Source organism: Polypterus senegalus, chromosome 17 (assembly GCF_016835505.1).
Source record: "Polypterus senegalus isolate Bchr_013 chromosome 17, ASM1683550v1, whole genome shotgun sequence".
Taxonomy (NCBI): Eukaryota; Metazoa; Chordata; class Cladistia; order Polypteriformes; family Polypteridae; genus Polypterus; species Polypterus senegalus.
In genome coordinates, this window is record NC_053170.1 from 10912365 (window position 1) to 10929131 (window position 16767).

Below are 16767 nucleotides of genomic sequence, written 5' to 3' on the forward strand. Positions count from 1 at the left end.
GCATGTTTGTCACACAAAATGTTTCTGATCATCAAACACATTTAACCATTAGTCAAATATAACACAAGTAGACACAAAATGCAGTTTTTAAATGATGGTTTTTATTATTTAGGGAGAAAAAAAAATCCAAACCTACATGGCCCTGTGTGAAAAAGTAATTGCCCCCTTGTTAAAAAATAACCTAACTGTGGTGTATCACACCTGAGTTCAATTTCCGTAGCCACCCCCAGGCCTGATTACTGCCACACCTGTTTCAATCAAGAAATCCCTTAAATAGGAGCTGCCTGACACAGAGAAGTAGACCAAAAGCACCTCAAAAGCTAGACATCATGCCAAGATCCAAAGAAATTCAGGAACAAATGAGAACAGAAGTAATTGAGATCTATCAGTCTGGTAAAGGTTATAAAGCCATTTCTAAAGCTTTGGGACTCCAGCAAACCACAGTGACAGCCATTATCCACAAATGGCAAAAACATGGAACAGTGGTGAACCTTCCCAGGAGTGGCCGGCCGGCCGACCAAAATTACCCCAAGAGTGCAGAGACGACTCATCCGAAAGGTCACAAAAGACCCCAGGACAACATCTAAAGAACTGCAGGCCTGACTTGCCTCAATTAAGGTCAGTGTTCACGACTCCACCATAAGAAAGAGACTAGGCAAAAACGGCCTGCATACCAGATTTCCAAGACACAAACCACTGTTAAGCAAAAAGAACATTAGGGCTCGTCTCAATTTTGCTAAGAACCATCTCAATGATTGCCAAGACTTTTGGGAAAATACCTTGTGGACTGATGAGACAAAAGTTGAACTTTTTGGAAGGCAAATGTCCCGTTACATCTGGCGTAAAAGGAACACAGCATTTCAGAAAAGAACATCATACCAACAGTAAAATATGGTGGTGGTAGTGTGATGGTCTGGGGTTGTTTTGCTGCTTCAGGACCTGGAAGGCTTGCTGTGATAGATGGAACCATGAATTCTACTGTCTACCAAAAAATCCTGAAGGAGAATGTCCGGCCATCTGTTCGTCAACTCAAGCTGAAGAGATCTTGGGTGCTGCAACAGGACAATGACCCAAAACACACTAGCAAATCCACCTCTGAATGGCTGAAGAAAAACAAATTGAAGACTTTGGAGTGGCCTAGTCAAAGTCCTGACCTGAATCCAATTGAGATGCTATGGCATGACCTTAAAAAGGCGGTTCATGCTAGAAAACCCTCAAATAAAGCTGAATTACAACGATTCTGCAAAGATGAGTGGGCCAAAATTCCTCCAGAGCGCTGTAAAAGACTCATTGCAAGTTATCGCAAACGCTTGATTGCAGTTATTGCTGCTAAGGGTCGCCCAACCAGTTATTAGGTTCAGGGGGCAATTACTTTTTCACACAGGGCCATGTAGGTTTGGATTTTTTTTCTCCCTAAATAATAAAAACCATCATTTAAAAACTGCATTTTGTATTTACTTGTGTTATATTTGACTAATGGTTAAATGTGTTTGATGATCAGAAACATTTTGTGTGACAAACATGCAAAAGAATAAGAAATCAGGAAGGGGGCAAATAGTTTTTCACACCACTGTATATATATGTTGAACCTGGATTTATTTAACATACAGCAGTGCTTGCTACTCAGTCCTTTACTGAAATGCTATTTTCTCCTTATGACTAAAGAGTGCACTATTTCTCAATTCCTCAACAGCAAATTATTTTTTTTCCTCTCATCCTTCTTCAAAGTTGTTTTGTACTTCAGCACTTCTTGTCTGGCAGGTTTTTGTGTCTCAGGGATAGATCTCAAGTGCATAGTAAATATACTTTTTTCATACTGACCTCACAAAGTTTGTACCACCCAGTTTAAATTATGTGCATATTTTGATCATTGTAATCAGCCTTGACTTGTATAGTCCTGTAATTTTTCAGTGCCATCTACGCACAAGAAAAGGGAAGAATCAGATAGTATAAATTTTTGCATTGAGTTTGTGCAGATGGGCACCATAATAATAATACTGTACATTTTATTTTTATAGCTCCTTTCCCATGCTTAAGAAGCTATACAGAGTGTTAGAAAAAAACAGCATGGAAATAAACTGTGCTGTCATGAAAGAAACAAAATGAGAGGTAGCTCACTCTAGGACATTACATTCAGAATGAAGTAACTACAGATGCCCAAACAAGTAAAATCAGTTTCAATATGACTAAGAAATTTGGTAAGAGCAGGGAAGCAGGTAAAGACTAATTTAGCCAAGTTGGTTGAATAAGTACAATTCCTGGCTACTTTTTAGTCAAGCATGCAATGGCATGTACTGTAAAGCTTGTTAGTGAAAAAAGTCTTAACTCTTTCACAGTCTTATGATAAATGTATAATCTCTGCTCTCAGTACTTTCTATAAACAAAAGTCCTCCAAAGCACAGTGATGGAGACAAACTGTGAGAAACAAATGCAGTGAGTGTTTCAAAACACCTTTGAATAGCAAAGAAACGATAAGAACAGCAGTTCAAACTGCATAACTTTTGGGTATCACAAGGGGATATCGCAGTTTTAAAATATGAACCAACTTTTATGATCATATGATTATTAAAGTTTAAAACGACCAAATACAAGTTTTAAACAAAACAGCAAGCATGAATATATTACTAATATATTACTAATGAATTAACAACCCCTAATGGATCTCTGCCGCTTCATTCCCCATTTAGTTAATAATTTAATATGCATATTGTAGAGGAAAATGTTACAAAACATGCGGCAGGAACTTGCCCCACAATCTGTGTAGCAAGCTTGGCTGCATTCTATAACTCTCTAATCTACTTGTTTGGGCAAGCTTAGATGTTATCAGTTTTTATTGATCAAGTTACTTAACTGTACTCAATGATATACCCTGTAAGCATGTCAACAAACTCACCTTTTATTGACACAGGACATGTTTTGTAATTAAATTGACCCAAGTGTAATATATCTTGCCTAAGGTGTCTATGTGTAGGATCTGTCGTATTTTCATAGTGTTTTGTATACCCTCTGCAGTTCCTATTGTTGCATTTAATAAAAAGGCTTGGTATTCTCCCACCAGAAGTAGGAATGAACTATTGTTGTTTTTTTCCCCTCACTGTGCCTAACCATAACATTTAACACATTACCCATTATAGGTTTATGCTAATTGTAAAATTTATTTAGATTTTCACTGGCCTCAAGGCAAGAAGATTAAAAATAAGCATGATATTGAACATCTGATACCATTATTTACAAGTCATGCAGAAAATAAAGTACTTTATATGAAGACATCTCACAAGATAATAACTTCACTGTACTATGATTTTTACATTCTACTCTTGAGTGTTGCAGAACTGCTTTAACTGTGAAAGTTGTTAAGCTTAAGCTCTATTTAGGTGTTTTGAACCTTAGACAGTCATGTAAAAACAACAGAATGACCTTAAAGGCATGGAGATTTTGAAAAATATTACCATATTTGAATTTTTGTGTCACATGCCTGTATTTATCGATGATATTCCAACTCTGATACAGCAGAAATGATAGACCATGACCTTGCGTTAGTAAGTCCATTTTTAGATCGTTGGGGCTCAGCTAAGAAATGCGCTAAGAAAAGATGGTGTTCATTTTATGCAATTCAGCAGAGAAGCCGGAGACTTGCTTGACATTTACTAAAAAGTCAGTGTAACTGATTAACCATTATAAAAGTAGTATGTCAGGACTAAACTGATAGTCCATTCTATGGAGGAGTTATATAGAAGATTTCCAGAAGATGCAATGGATCTTGTATCAACATGCCTAAGGAGTAAGTGGGTAGTCATGGTGAATGATAAAGTGGATGTCCTTATTGAAAGGTATCTTAACAACATTTGCCCCTGAGTAGTGGATGCATTCTCTAAATTGCACAGCTGATGTAATGAGGAGCTTAATTGCAAACAACTTTCTTATTCCCAAAAAACTAGCCACTCTCCTCACAGCAACCAGGAGGAACAAGATGGGAAATATTTTGATTATGGGACGGCACTAAAGCAAATAAGAGAAAAAAGCAAGGATTTTTTGCTAATTGAAAACAAAACGGGATAAATAATATTCTACAACATCAGCGCTACTGAATACACTTCTTTCATTTGGCCGTTTGTCTAGAAATGTTTGTGAGTTAACCTTATTTTACCATACATATTGATACAGCTGCCATTATTATTATTACTATTATTATTATCTTTATCTTTATTATAGATTAGTCCCTTGTTTCAAGACTCATGAAAATGGCATGGAATCTACTGATTCTAGTGATATGTCATTTTAGCTTATGTGCCGTGTCCTTGTGTTAATCTATTAAATATAAACTTAGTCCATCTGGCAGTGGGTTGCTTTATAAATCCACATATTTTTTATTTTAGAAAAGGTTGTACTTATCAAAATGTTTCAGTTGTCATGTTAAATCAGTGAATCTTCCATCTCCAAACACATGATACCTACTTGTATGTCTTGTCACAAATGGGGCAATGCATTCTCAATTGTATTAATGCAGCTGTTTAAAAACAAGATTGATTATGAAATCATAATTCACTTGTAATATTTTTGGTATGCCAAATTTTAATTGTGTGATTAGTGTCTATGCCTTGACTTGGTTTTAGTGGTTGGCAGCAATGACATGATGTGACCAACATCCAAGGAAGGCAATTATAATTTCCTTGAAATTTTTTTCCCTACACAGGGGTGTTGGATATCAGGTTTTCGTTTTGCATTCTGATAGCCATTGTATAGTACTTCACTTTATTTTTAAGAGTTTTTCCAGGTATTTCTACCAGTCTCAATGACATGTATATTAGGATAGTCAATAAACTTATTGTCCTCTAATGGACTGGCATCCAATCTGTGTTGTTACTGATACTGCTGAGATAGATACTGGCTGTGACCTTTACTTGGAATGAGTGACTTCAGAACATAGAAGCCTGTGCACCTTTTTTTAATCTGAGATGCTAAAAGAATTCCAAATACTGTAAACATAAATATAGAGAATTAATATTGTTTCTGTTACACATTTCCCAGGTATTGATAATAGATTTTATTTGATTGCTTTTTATTGATAGTAGTTTTATCTTGATTATTTTGTTCTGTAGGTTTGCAACAGCATCCTCTGATTCTTCCAATGCCAACACATACATGGAGCATGCTTCATCACCAGCTGTTGGTCACTCACAAACATACAGCATATATCCTGCCAGGTAAGCATCCCTGATATTTGATGTATTCAAACAGATACATTTCATGAAAATGGAAAACGTTTTATATTCTAAGTGCATATTTTATGTTAAATTCTTTAAATCTCATCCAGATCCTGTTTTTATTGTTTGTAGGTATCTATGTGGTAGTGCAATATGTCAGTTTCTACATTTGTAGATCTGTCAGAAAAAATGTTCTGCAGTACATTTTAAGACTGTTTGGGCCTGTCACATTCCTATTTGACTTCTGAATGTGTTCAGCTATGTTTTACAATTTCATCATTCAATTTTGACTGTCTACTGTGGAGTCCTAACTGTGCTAATCCAGTATTTATGTAATATATCCAACTTTATGAACTTACATATTGCTTCTATGGAACAGCCTATTTTTTATTTTTGGTTGGATAGCTTTTAGCTGTCCACAAAGTGGATGGTCTTTAGTCCAGCAAGCAGAATTTTCTTTTCCAAATCTGCATTGCTCTGTGCAGGTCCAGTGCCACTTGGCTTCATCCTCCCTTTCATTTTCAGTAGCCAACTTCTGTGTAGGTGCCAAATCTTTTAATTCCTTATAAGTTAGAAGGTAAAGCTTGAAGGCCTATTTAAGCTTAATGCAGAGCTAAATTTTGAATACTTTTTTGTGTATGAAATGATGTAATCGAAAGAAAAGGAGTGTGTGCTAGGTATTGTAGTCTCATTATATCTGTTGATCACAGTGAGGCTACAGAAAATTTGACACAAATGTAACCCAGGAAAAGTTGCTGCTTGTTGGTCAAATACATCACATACAATAATTAATCTGTTGTTGTTGTTTGCACCCACACTTTTCATTGTGCAGCCAGAGGCTATAGCACATAATGATACTGCTAATCTCTCTTCTTTTATTTAAACAGAGGCATTCCAAGTCTTTACATGTTTTTAAAAATAGAACAAATAAATGTATGCACATACAAATAAATAGTATAGAACAAATAAATGTAATCATTGACTGCTTAATAGTTATTATCTGTATATCATTCGCCTTTACCTATGGGGAATTGCAATTAAACCACTGTAACAAACACACAGAAGGCTTACTATTGCAGTATATCCCAAAGCTAGATATATAAGTTGGAAATCTAGAAAATGATAGCCAGATGATAGCAAAGAAGTAGGAAATTAAGCTGTTCCAAGGTGCTTTGTATAGAAGTTGTTTTTCAGCGTTCAAACATTTCTTTCAAGCAATAATGTGCTCATTACAGGCAATTAATAGTTTCTGGGCATATTGCATGTCTTCATCCACACCAGTCAAAGTACACTTGTGTGTGGAGTGAAATTCTGCACTAAACTGCTGATAGAAAAAAAGTCAAATAAAAAGACATTGGTATTTTGAGTATATAAAAGTTTAATTGGGAAAAGACCATGTAAATGATCTCCTTGTTAGTATCATGTAATGTGTATAGGAATGTTCATGTAGATCGTATCATTTTTGAATCCATGTAAACATACTCGGACTAATGCATATCAGTTACTGATTCTGGTGACAGATTCAAGAATTTTTGTAAATTCACCACACTTTTTAAATTGACATATTAGAGTGTTTATATTGTGCTTTGTTGGCCATGCTAAATTTGAAAAAAAAAAAAATCTTCTTTATTGCTGGCTCCTTCTCAGTGAAGGAAAGTTGAACAAACTTTTATTTTTGTTTTCTTTTTTTCTCTCTATTTGATTTCCAGTGGTGACCCAATGCTGGACGCAGATGGTGATTTTGACCTTGATGATACAATGGATGTGGCAAGACATGTTGAAGAGCTGCTACGGCGACCAATGGAAAGTCAGTGGATAAGCCACACTCAGTCGTGACCTTTAACCTTTGCCCTAAAAGAATATTTGCAAAATTATCTGATGGTTTAATTCCATAGAATGTTGTTTCATATTTTTTTAAGGACCGTAATGTGAAATGTTAATAATAATGGTTGTGAATCTAATATTTGGAGCATGGCAAGCATATCACATTTTCTTTGTTTTTGTCTTATTGACTTATTACTGTTAATTTCTTTTAATTGCTTGTAATACAAAACAAAACTGTTGTTTTTACTGCAGTGAGAAAACATATGATATATTGTAAAAAGACAATTTGCATATTTTGTGTTTTAGAAAATGAAAGCCTACTGTACAAAGCAATCCTTTAAAGTTTTTATCTTGGTTTGTTGGCACACAAATGTTACCTTTATTGAATTTCACTGCCTTGCCATGAAACAGGATTTTATTGTTTATCTTTTTTATTTCATAAAGGTTCCAAACTTTTGCAGTCATTTAACAAGATAATTATTCCTGTCAGTTTCTGTGTTTTAGAAATATTTGTGTTTTGTTTACGCTATGTGGAAACAGTGAACCCAGTTTTTGGCAGTGAACTGAATGTTTGATGAGGGTGCACTTTGACTCTTGATGAATGATAGAAGGAATCTCCATTAAGCAGGATTATGGATCTAGTGATACTAGCTTCGTTTTAGGCCTATTTCTTTGTTAATTATACAAAACAGTATATGCATTTAAAAGATGGAAATAAGTTGGGGTTGAGAACTTTTTGCCCTTTGTATCAAATGTATTATGCATTTTGTAACATTTATTTTGTCCTAGATCCATTCCTTTTTCTCCAGTGGCCTTAGTATTGTCCCTGCAATTGGTATTTATGAAATAGTTTAAAAGTATTCCCTCTAAAATGCTTTGAAAACTTACTTTGTTATACCACATAGATAGGTCCTAACTAATAAGCCATAAGGATCTCAGGAATGTAACTGACTGCAGAAAACAATGTATTCTTGGGTTTTGTAGCATTACAGTGTTACGAGTATAAAGAAATATTTTTCTCAAATGTTATTTTCCTATCTATATACCTATTGCATACAGCTGTATTCCTGGACATATAATGAACATTCTCCATTGAATCAAATGAACCTTGGAATAACAACATAAAAATGCCATACAAGAATCTTAAAGGTATACTGAAAGATGTAATGTTACAATGAAGCTTGTTAATGTGTTTTGTGTCTGATTGACTTCTTTCTTGAAAAGATACTCCAGGGAATTATATTAACACCCATTATTTCTAGTATATTGTCATATAACTTAAGATAGCTGGTCCAAATGAGCTGGGCTCTGTCTTTCTCTCTTTCTTTCTCACACTCATGTATGTATAAAATACATACACAAATATATAAAAGTAGAGGATGAGCTGTGCTTTTTTACGTGTTTTTATTCAATTCTTGGGCGCAGGTTTACAGAAGACATTAAGGTTTTTCATTAAATAAATACAAAAAAAATAAATAAATAAATAAATAAATGCATGTGATACATAGAAACAATTCTTCATGACAGAGACGAGGTGACCATGTGGGAGGCTAAATGTACAACTTTTAGTTTGTTTTTAAAACTGAAATATTTTTAAATGACGAGTGACTACAGGAATTAAGTGTAATTATTCATGATTTATGTATTCTTATCTGGTGGAAGCGATTTCTTTCAGCCATTTAAAATGATCAATGGTATTACCCCAACTCCTTCATTTCATTGAAATGTTAAAAATCTGAAAAAAGTCTATTACATGTTATGCTTCTTTTCATTCTTTACACCATAATACCAATATTTATTTGTATTATTTCCATGGCGCTTTTGAGGGTTGCACTTCTAAATGTAAGGCATTTGTGTACTTGATATCATTCTCTACTTATATGTAATCTTTACAAATTTGATACACAGCAGGACAATGGAAAGGATTTTAAAAATTAACAAGTGGATGTTAAAATTGAAAATCGACAATTATTAAACTCTGACTTGTTCCAATTGTAACAGACAATGAGAAAGGAAAAAGGAGACCATCCCCATGAAGCTGTTACACGTGGGTTGTATTGGTTTAAAATTGACACAGCTGTTCATTCTTCATTTAATCCAGATTTTTATAGAGGTTTTGGTTTTCATAATTACAGTCTGACCCCTGCCCCAGTGCCTCTTGGATATGGTAGATTTGTCTGATTCTATTTCAGCATTTTCAGACTTGAAATATTTGGCTTTGAACTATTATCAGGTGATTGTAATTCAAAGCAAAATGTAGTATCAGTCTTCTACAATCCTTTTTTTCCAGAATTACTTAAGAATTAAAGTACAAGAAAATAAATTCCTTGAAATCGATCAGAAAACTAAACAAATGCAAGAACAATGGCAAAAGCACTTAGAGTATAAACAATTAAAACAAGCAAAATGCTGAATTTGAATATGAAGCATTACTGTTTATGGATGTCTTGTTTTTTAGCTGTGCAATTCAGACATATTACAAAAGGACTACACGGAATGCTGTGTGAATGTTGGAAGAAAGTGCACATATAATTACTCGAGTGATGTTCATACCTCTGGCATTGTGCCATTCAGTTAACTTGCCCTCATCAGTCTCACTTTGGGGTAGTGCATTTCGATGTACCTGGTTATTAATCGTTGCATTTCTTTCTGTTTTACTGAACTCTAAGTGCTGTTTTACATTTGAAAGTACCACAGTGTGTACTTGTGCCCACTGTTTGATTTCTTGGCTTGCAAATGATTTTTCAGCAGTTTTCCTATTAAGATTATCATGTTCCTTCATGGACTGTTTTAAATCACTATTTGCACTACACATTACTATTATCTTTTGGATTTTTCTTTGATTTAATACAGTTAATGCATTGAAATAGGTATACATTTACAGTTGTTCAGCTATTCATTTAGGTAGATATTAAAAATATCAAATAATCTGTACAACTCTTGCTGCTGTATGTGAAATTAAGTACATACTGATTACTACACAAGAGCATAGCAGAGCTGCAATTTGTACTTTTCTTACAGGCCTTGGCCTTTGTGTCTTATAGACATTTGGAATGAAGCAGAACAGTATTCACTTATAAGATGAATATTTTAAGATAAATAGGAAACAAAGTAACCTGTAACCTTGCTGTTATTCTTCAGTAGGAACACCATCAAGCATTACAGGTACTATATTTGTGTTACAGGTTATAAACATTTTTCCCTGAATCGTGAGCTCTAACATTTTTATTTAATGATAATGAACCATTTGTTTTAAAAGAGTTTGAAAGTGCAGGGTGACGTTGACTTCAGCTACTTAGTGTTTTTCTGTTGAGTTGAACAGTAATCACTGGTTTGACAGAAAATAATGCCTTCATTTAATAAAAAGTTATTTGTTAGAGCAGACTGGAATTTCTTTTCAAGCTTCTGCTAGGTAATGGATTTGCAGGTTTTTATTCTGTTTTGGAAAAAGCAGGCCTCTATTTTGTATTAACTTGTGTGTATGCTTAGAAACATTCTTAAAAGTTATTAAAAAGATGGTGTGGGATTTTAAAATGTAAAAATAAAGCTCACTCCTCATTTTTTTGACAATATGTATAATAAATGCAAAACGTTTTTTTAATACAGTGAGGCTGCCTGGAGGGTACTTAAGTTGCAACTCTATAAGCATTGGGAGTAGGTTGGTGGTTTAAACAAAACTGGAGGGATGTAAATAATACAAACTCTAGCCAAAATAACTATCCCAATAGCTTTACAATAGTGTTTAATGTGTTTAATGATGCAGTTTGTCACATTTGCTTGACTTGACAGGGTTTAAGGGTTGTGACATCAAAACATTATTGCAAATATCATTTTGTTAATGTATGTTTGTAATCAAACCCCAAATGATTTTACATGAGACACAAGACTAAGTGATCCAAAAGGCCAATTTGGAGTAGCTGGAAGCAAAGTGACATTATTGTTGACTTCTTTGCCAATGAAAAGTATCCATTTTCTTAAAAGAACTCTTGTGACGTACTTCTTTACAAATGTACTGCCACTAAAAAGATATAGAAAAGGCAAACAAGTGCCTTCATTTGTTTCTTGCTTGTATGTCAAACCACGGCAGGCCCTAATTCATTACTCTGAACAGCACAGAAAAGGCTTTGTGGGCTGAGCAATGTACAGTAGATGCAATTTGACTATGCAAAGGCTGCAGCCTCTCAGGTGAGGAGCAGGAGGAGGTAAAGCGACATTGGCGCACAGGAGTGCTGCCACCAGCATCTCTGGGCTCCTGGACTGGAGGGGATATATCCTCCTGCCTATATCCTGTAAAGTGCTTTCTTTGAATTGTTAGGAGTGTGCATATCTACTGCCAAAATGCTTTGGTTTTGAAAAAAAGTATTGCTTATGAGATGGGAGAAACCTATTTTTTTTTTTTTAAACAAATTGTGTTTATTAAGATTTGCTAATTCTGGCTTATGACAATCTAGGTGTATTGTAAGTGTATTTTATCTTGTCATAACAGATCCCATATGCAATGCCAATGTCTTTTCACTTTCTATTTTGTCCTGGCGCTTAAGTAAAGGGATTATTTTTTCAAGCAGTGTTTGTACTTCTCTTGTCTTTTTTTGCTCATTGTATAAATTACATTAAATGGTTTAGTAGGCAAGGTTTTGCAGTATGGAATCGGCTATAATTTACTTTTTTTTTTTTTTAAATCTTAGTCATGACAAAAATAAGATCATATTTAGATTCACACTATAGATTTGATTAAATTGAGCCTACATTTTTAGGTAACAGTCATGGGGGGGAAAAGTCACATCAGCCAAGATCTTTCATTCTGGCCATTCTGATTATCTAAAGCTAAATATATATTTTAAGTTAACCTCTTTCTTAATTGGACTCTTTGTTTAATGTGCTTAATTTTCTTTTTTTTTTATGTCCGTATTTGTTACTCTGTAGAAGTCATTTGTTTATAGCCTCTTCCTCCTAAAATGTTCTTTTAAAACAGCAATTTCTAATGATTAGATACTCGTGTGAATGAGTAATGGATTAATTATACTTCAGTCATGCTGGTGTCTGTTCACCTTGAATTACCCTATCTTTCTGATCTGGTAGTGATTTCAAAATCAATGCAGATTTGATTTTGAAAGTTGACTTTCAGCATGACTGTTACTGTTAAATGTGGAAGGAAGCAAACAGAGGATAAATCAACAACAGGAGTGGACATTGAGACTCCAAGTTCCACTGATCAGGTAGGCCCAGGCATTGCTACATAGAAGAAAGCAAATCTCTGTATATGTGATGTGTGGTCAAATAGTTCTCAGCTTGAACTTGAAAATGAAGTCCTACAGGGATGAGTTTGTAGCTGGTCCAGGATTAGCTTCTGTATACTAAAATTTGTGAACTACAACTTTTTTTTTTTTTTACCATTTGTGGTTTATAGTGCATATTTTTTTGTTTCAGAATCAAGTCAACATGAATGCCAATGACCACAAGTTCAAGTTTTGTGCTCTTGTTGAATTTCTTTTGTTAGAAAAAAAAAAAAAAAATTGTGCATTTGGATATTCAGTCTTTCCAAGTCAATGAGTACAAGGAACAGCCAGTACCTTTTCATATGCCATTGCTGGGAGATGGGCTGCAGAATTTCATCATGACCAGATATTTCGTCAAGATGAAGCTGGCCAGTGTTTGACATTGACCAAGGATGAAAATTTTATCATGGAGTGGATTGTAATAGAAAGTCAAAGAATCATGTCACTTGAGAGAGCAGACACACTATGGGCCAGGTGAATCCAATCTTCATGATTTTTTAAAAATGAGCAAGGACTGTCCATACTGAGTGCCCAGAATGTCAGCTCTTGAAATGGAGTATCACTTCATACAGTGTTACGAGGAGAATCATGATGTGATGTATTCAGATTGGGAAATCAGAAATTTGATAACTGAGAAGGTGAAACTTGGATGTATCACAATGAGCTGAAGTCCATAAAACAATTGAAAAATGGAAGCATGGTGATTCCCAAGCACCACAAAAAATCCAAGCCACAGTCAGCAATATTTTGTGAAAATTATTTTTTTATATAGAATATTGGTTTGTATTGATTACATGCCTCAAAATGTCTACCTACAGTCATGTGAAAAAATTAGGACACCCTTTGAAAGCATGTGGTTTTTGTAACATGGTTATTTCATCTGTTTCAACAATACAGAGAGATTAAAGTAATCCAACTAAACAAAGAAAACTGAAGAAAAGTCTTTTCAAGATCTTCTGATGTGCCTATTCTAACTGAGGAAAAGATAGGACACCCTTCAGATGTTACCTCCTTTGGCTGAAATAAAAGACGGTTCTTGTAGCCATCTACCAGTTTGACATCGGTCTGAGGAAATTTTACCCCACTCCTCAATGCAGAACTTTTTCAGCTGTGAGATGTTTGACTTGGAGCCCTTTTCAAGTCACCCCACAGCATCTCAATGGGATTCAAATCTGGACTTTGACTTGGCCATTCCAGGTCAATCTTTGGTTGATTTACTAGTATGTTTTGGGTCATTGTCATGTTGCATGGTCCAGTTCCGCTTCAGCTTTAATTTTCTAACTGATGGTCTCACATGTTCTTCAAGCACCTTCTGATACACAGTAGAATTCATCGTGGATTCTATGATGGTGAGCTGACCAGGTCCTGCTGCAGCAAAGCAGCCCCAAACCATGACACTTCCACCTCCATGCTTCACAGTTGGTATGAGGTTCTTTTCTTGGAATGCTGTGTTTGTGCTGTTGTGTCCAAATAATTCAATTTTGGACTCATCTGTCCAAAGAACATTATTCCAGAAGTCCTGGTCTTTGTCAACTTTATCTCTGGCAAATGTCAGTCTGGCCTCGATGTTTCTCTTGGAAAGCAAAGGTTTCCTCCTTGCACACCTCCCATGCAAGTTAAACTTGTACAGTCTCTTTCTGATTGTAGAGGCATGATTAGCCAGAGCCTGCTGTAGTTCCGAGATGACACTTTAGGGTTTTGGAGACCTCTTTTAGCATCTTGCGGTCTGCTCTTGGGGTGAACTTCTAGTCCTGGGCATGTTGGCAGTTGTTTTGAAAGCCCTCCACTTGGTCAGTTTTAAGCTGATTTGCTTTGGTGTTTGTAGTGGCTCTTCAACAAAGGCAACAATCTGTCCGAATACATGTGAGGGTGTCCATCTTTTCCTCCCTGCAACTTCATGATTATGTTACAAAAACCACATGCTTTCAAAGGGTGTCCTTGCTGTAACTGGTCAGTTTTAAGCAAGGCTGCTCTGTGAAAATGTGGGTTTAAAAGGGTTTAAAAATGACCGATCTGGTCCAGCATGACTACCATCTTTCCTGCCAATCTGAAGGACTGCCTCCAATGATGAAGGTTCCATCTCAGCTGCTGCAGAGTGCTTCCATGGCTGAGAGTGGCATAAAAAGCCTTGTGAACCTTTAAACAAGTATGTTGGTGTTGATGTGGATCATGTTGCAAAATAAAACTTGTTTGCTTTTTACTGGCGTTTCTTTTTGACACCCCACCACCCCTAACCCCCCTCCCTGGATTGTCTTTAAAATCAACCATACATTGCACTTTACGTTACAGTAGATAGAATGGAAATGGTAGGGTACGGTGCACAGAAAGGTTCACGTGCATTCTTCTAAAACAAAGAAAACCGAAAGTACACAATCTTGGGAGAATGTGAAGATATGGTGAAGAACTGACTTTATGTACTTCGTGATTTGCCAGAAGGAACCAATACATTTAAATTTTTTCATTGTGTTTTTCCAGATTATTCTGAAAAGACACCTAAAGAAACTGACATTGGTTTTGGGGACTGTTGTATGTATCAAAAACAAGTCAAAGGATTTTATGTGGTGGTGGAAACCATCTGTTGAGCATTCATTTATATGTTAGGCACAAGACTAAAAAGTTCATAGAAACCAAGGCGAGGACAGTATTATGTTTTAGTAGGTCATGCTGCAGCCTCATGAGGTTTGGACAGTTTTTTTTCCCCAGTTGGTCTGCTGCCTCTCTGTCATGTGTGTCCTTATTTCAGGTGAGATTCCATAAATGAGCTCTCTAGTCCATTAATGGCTCCTTCCTAGCACCCCATCCAGCATGTGTTCTCACTGTAGGTCTGTTGCTGGTTTGACAGCATCACACTTCATGTTTGGTTCAATGTCCCTTGGCACATTTCACCTCCTTTAGACATTTCTGGTAGCCATTAAGAGAATTTTGGCATAGTTTTGTATGGAAATTTGACCGCTCTTCTTGACAGAATTAGTTTTGACCAAATTTGTTGGTTTCCTGCTTTGGGCCTGACTTTTAAGCACGGTTTACATATTTCCAATAGGGTAAATGTCAAGACTTTGGGAAGGCCATTCCAAAACTAGCTTTGAAGTGTGTGCAAGCTCATTGTCCTACTGCAATTGTGACCTAGATTCAATCTTCTAGCTGATAGTTTGAGGTTGTACTGAAAAGTAACTTTATACGTAGAGCATGAAGCTAACCTTAATTAATTCTAATTCTTGGCACAGAAAACCTCCCCTTCACTCCCCCAAACATCCCTCTGGTCATTGTAGCCAAACAACTTGGTGACTGTCTAACCTGATCACAAAATGTTTTCTCCAGAAGGCATTTCTTTATCTATGTGACCAACCATAAATGCTCCAAACTTAAAAGGTATTGGTTATGGAGCAGGGGCTTCTTTTTTGGATTGCAACCTCTCAGCCCATGGCGATGTAAAACTTGCTTGTCTGTAGACAGTAGCCCTGTTGTTTCAGCAGCTTGCCGTTCATGGTAGACCTGTTCCTTGGTGGTTTTTGGATCTGGACCAGTTTCCTCTCAGCAGAGAGTGACAGTTTGAGTCTTCTTCCAAACACAGGCTAAGCAAAACATGGAGAAGCTATCAGCTGAAATCGATCCCCATCGCTAACGGTCACCTGGGAGGCACGGTAAAACACATTTTGGGACCTTCAGCGCCACTTGGTAATCGAAAATAGGTGCGTGGATATTTTTTTATAGTTTAAAAAACCACACAATAACCAAATAACTTGTGCATTATGTTTGATATATTTTTGTTCTAAAGATGATGATCAGTTATTCTTCCACAGAAGAAAAAAAAAGTTTGTAAGAATTGTTGGGCACTTTCCCACCGAAGCAACCCTGTTTTCAGGAACTAGTGAGTTTCTCTACGATGGAGACCCTGGGTAACTTGTGGTCCCTGGCCACTTTCATGTGTTGCATTCCCACCATGCAACAGGAACTGTAACCCTCATGCAAAATATGTGATGTGCATAGAAAAGTGATGCAGTGCAAACGCTGGTGTGTTCAGAAGTTCACAGGGGACCACTCCCACCCTGCATTGCTTTGAAGTGGTGTTTGGAATGGCATACCAAGGAGGTATCTGTGATGAGTGATGTGGTACGAAATGCGATGTTCTATCTTCACCCACAACTGTCCTCAATCCAAATTATTAACAGATTTGAATGCGGACACTAGTGATTGTAGTCCGCTAATCAGCACAGAGCTGGTCAAGATGACATAAGTGGTCTCCGTCCTCTGAGGGTCGCTGTTTATGAAAAGGGTACATGCACCAAGGTCATAAAAGTATGACAATAATGGCTGTGAATTGTACACAAAGGAGAGTGTGATCCAAACGCAAAGGGGGACTTAAACCTCCTCAAATTCCCCTCCCCACAGGTCATGAAAAAAGTCTAATAATACAGACTACCTGCTATGGACAACGAGGGGCTATATCTGTCAAACCTGCTCTA

At 36.1% G+C, this 16767-nt stretch overlaps 1 protein-coding gene across 1 annotated transcript in view; it reads left to right on the forward strand.

Moving 5' to 3' along the window:
* stat5a (signal transducer and activator of transcription 5a) overlaps positions 1-11592 on the forward strand; it is a 74881-nt gene extending 63289 nt beyond the window's left edge. Inside the window, exons 17-18 of the mRNA XM_039740705.1 lie at positions 5100-5204; positions 6914-11592. Coding sequence (XP_039596639.1) covers positions 5100-5204; positions 6914-7040 — 232 coding nt within the window. The 3' untranslated portion in view covers positions 7041-11592. The remainder of the gene's footprint in view (positions 1-5099; positions 5205-6913) is intronic.
* Positions 11593-16767: the final 5175 nt, after the last annotated feature.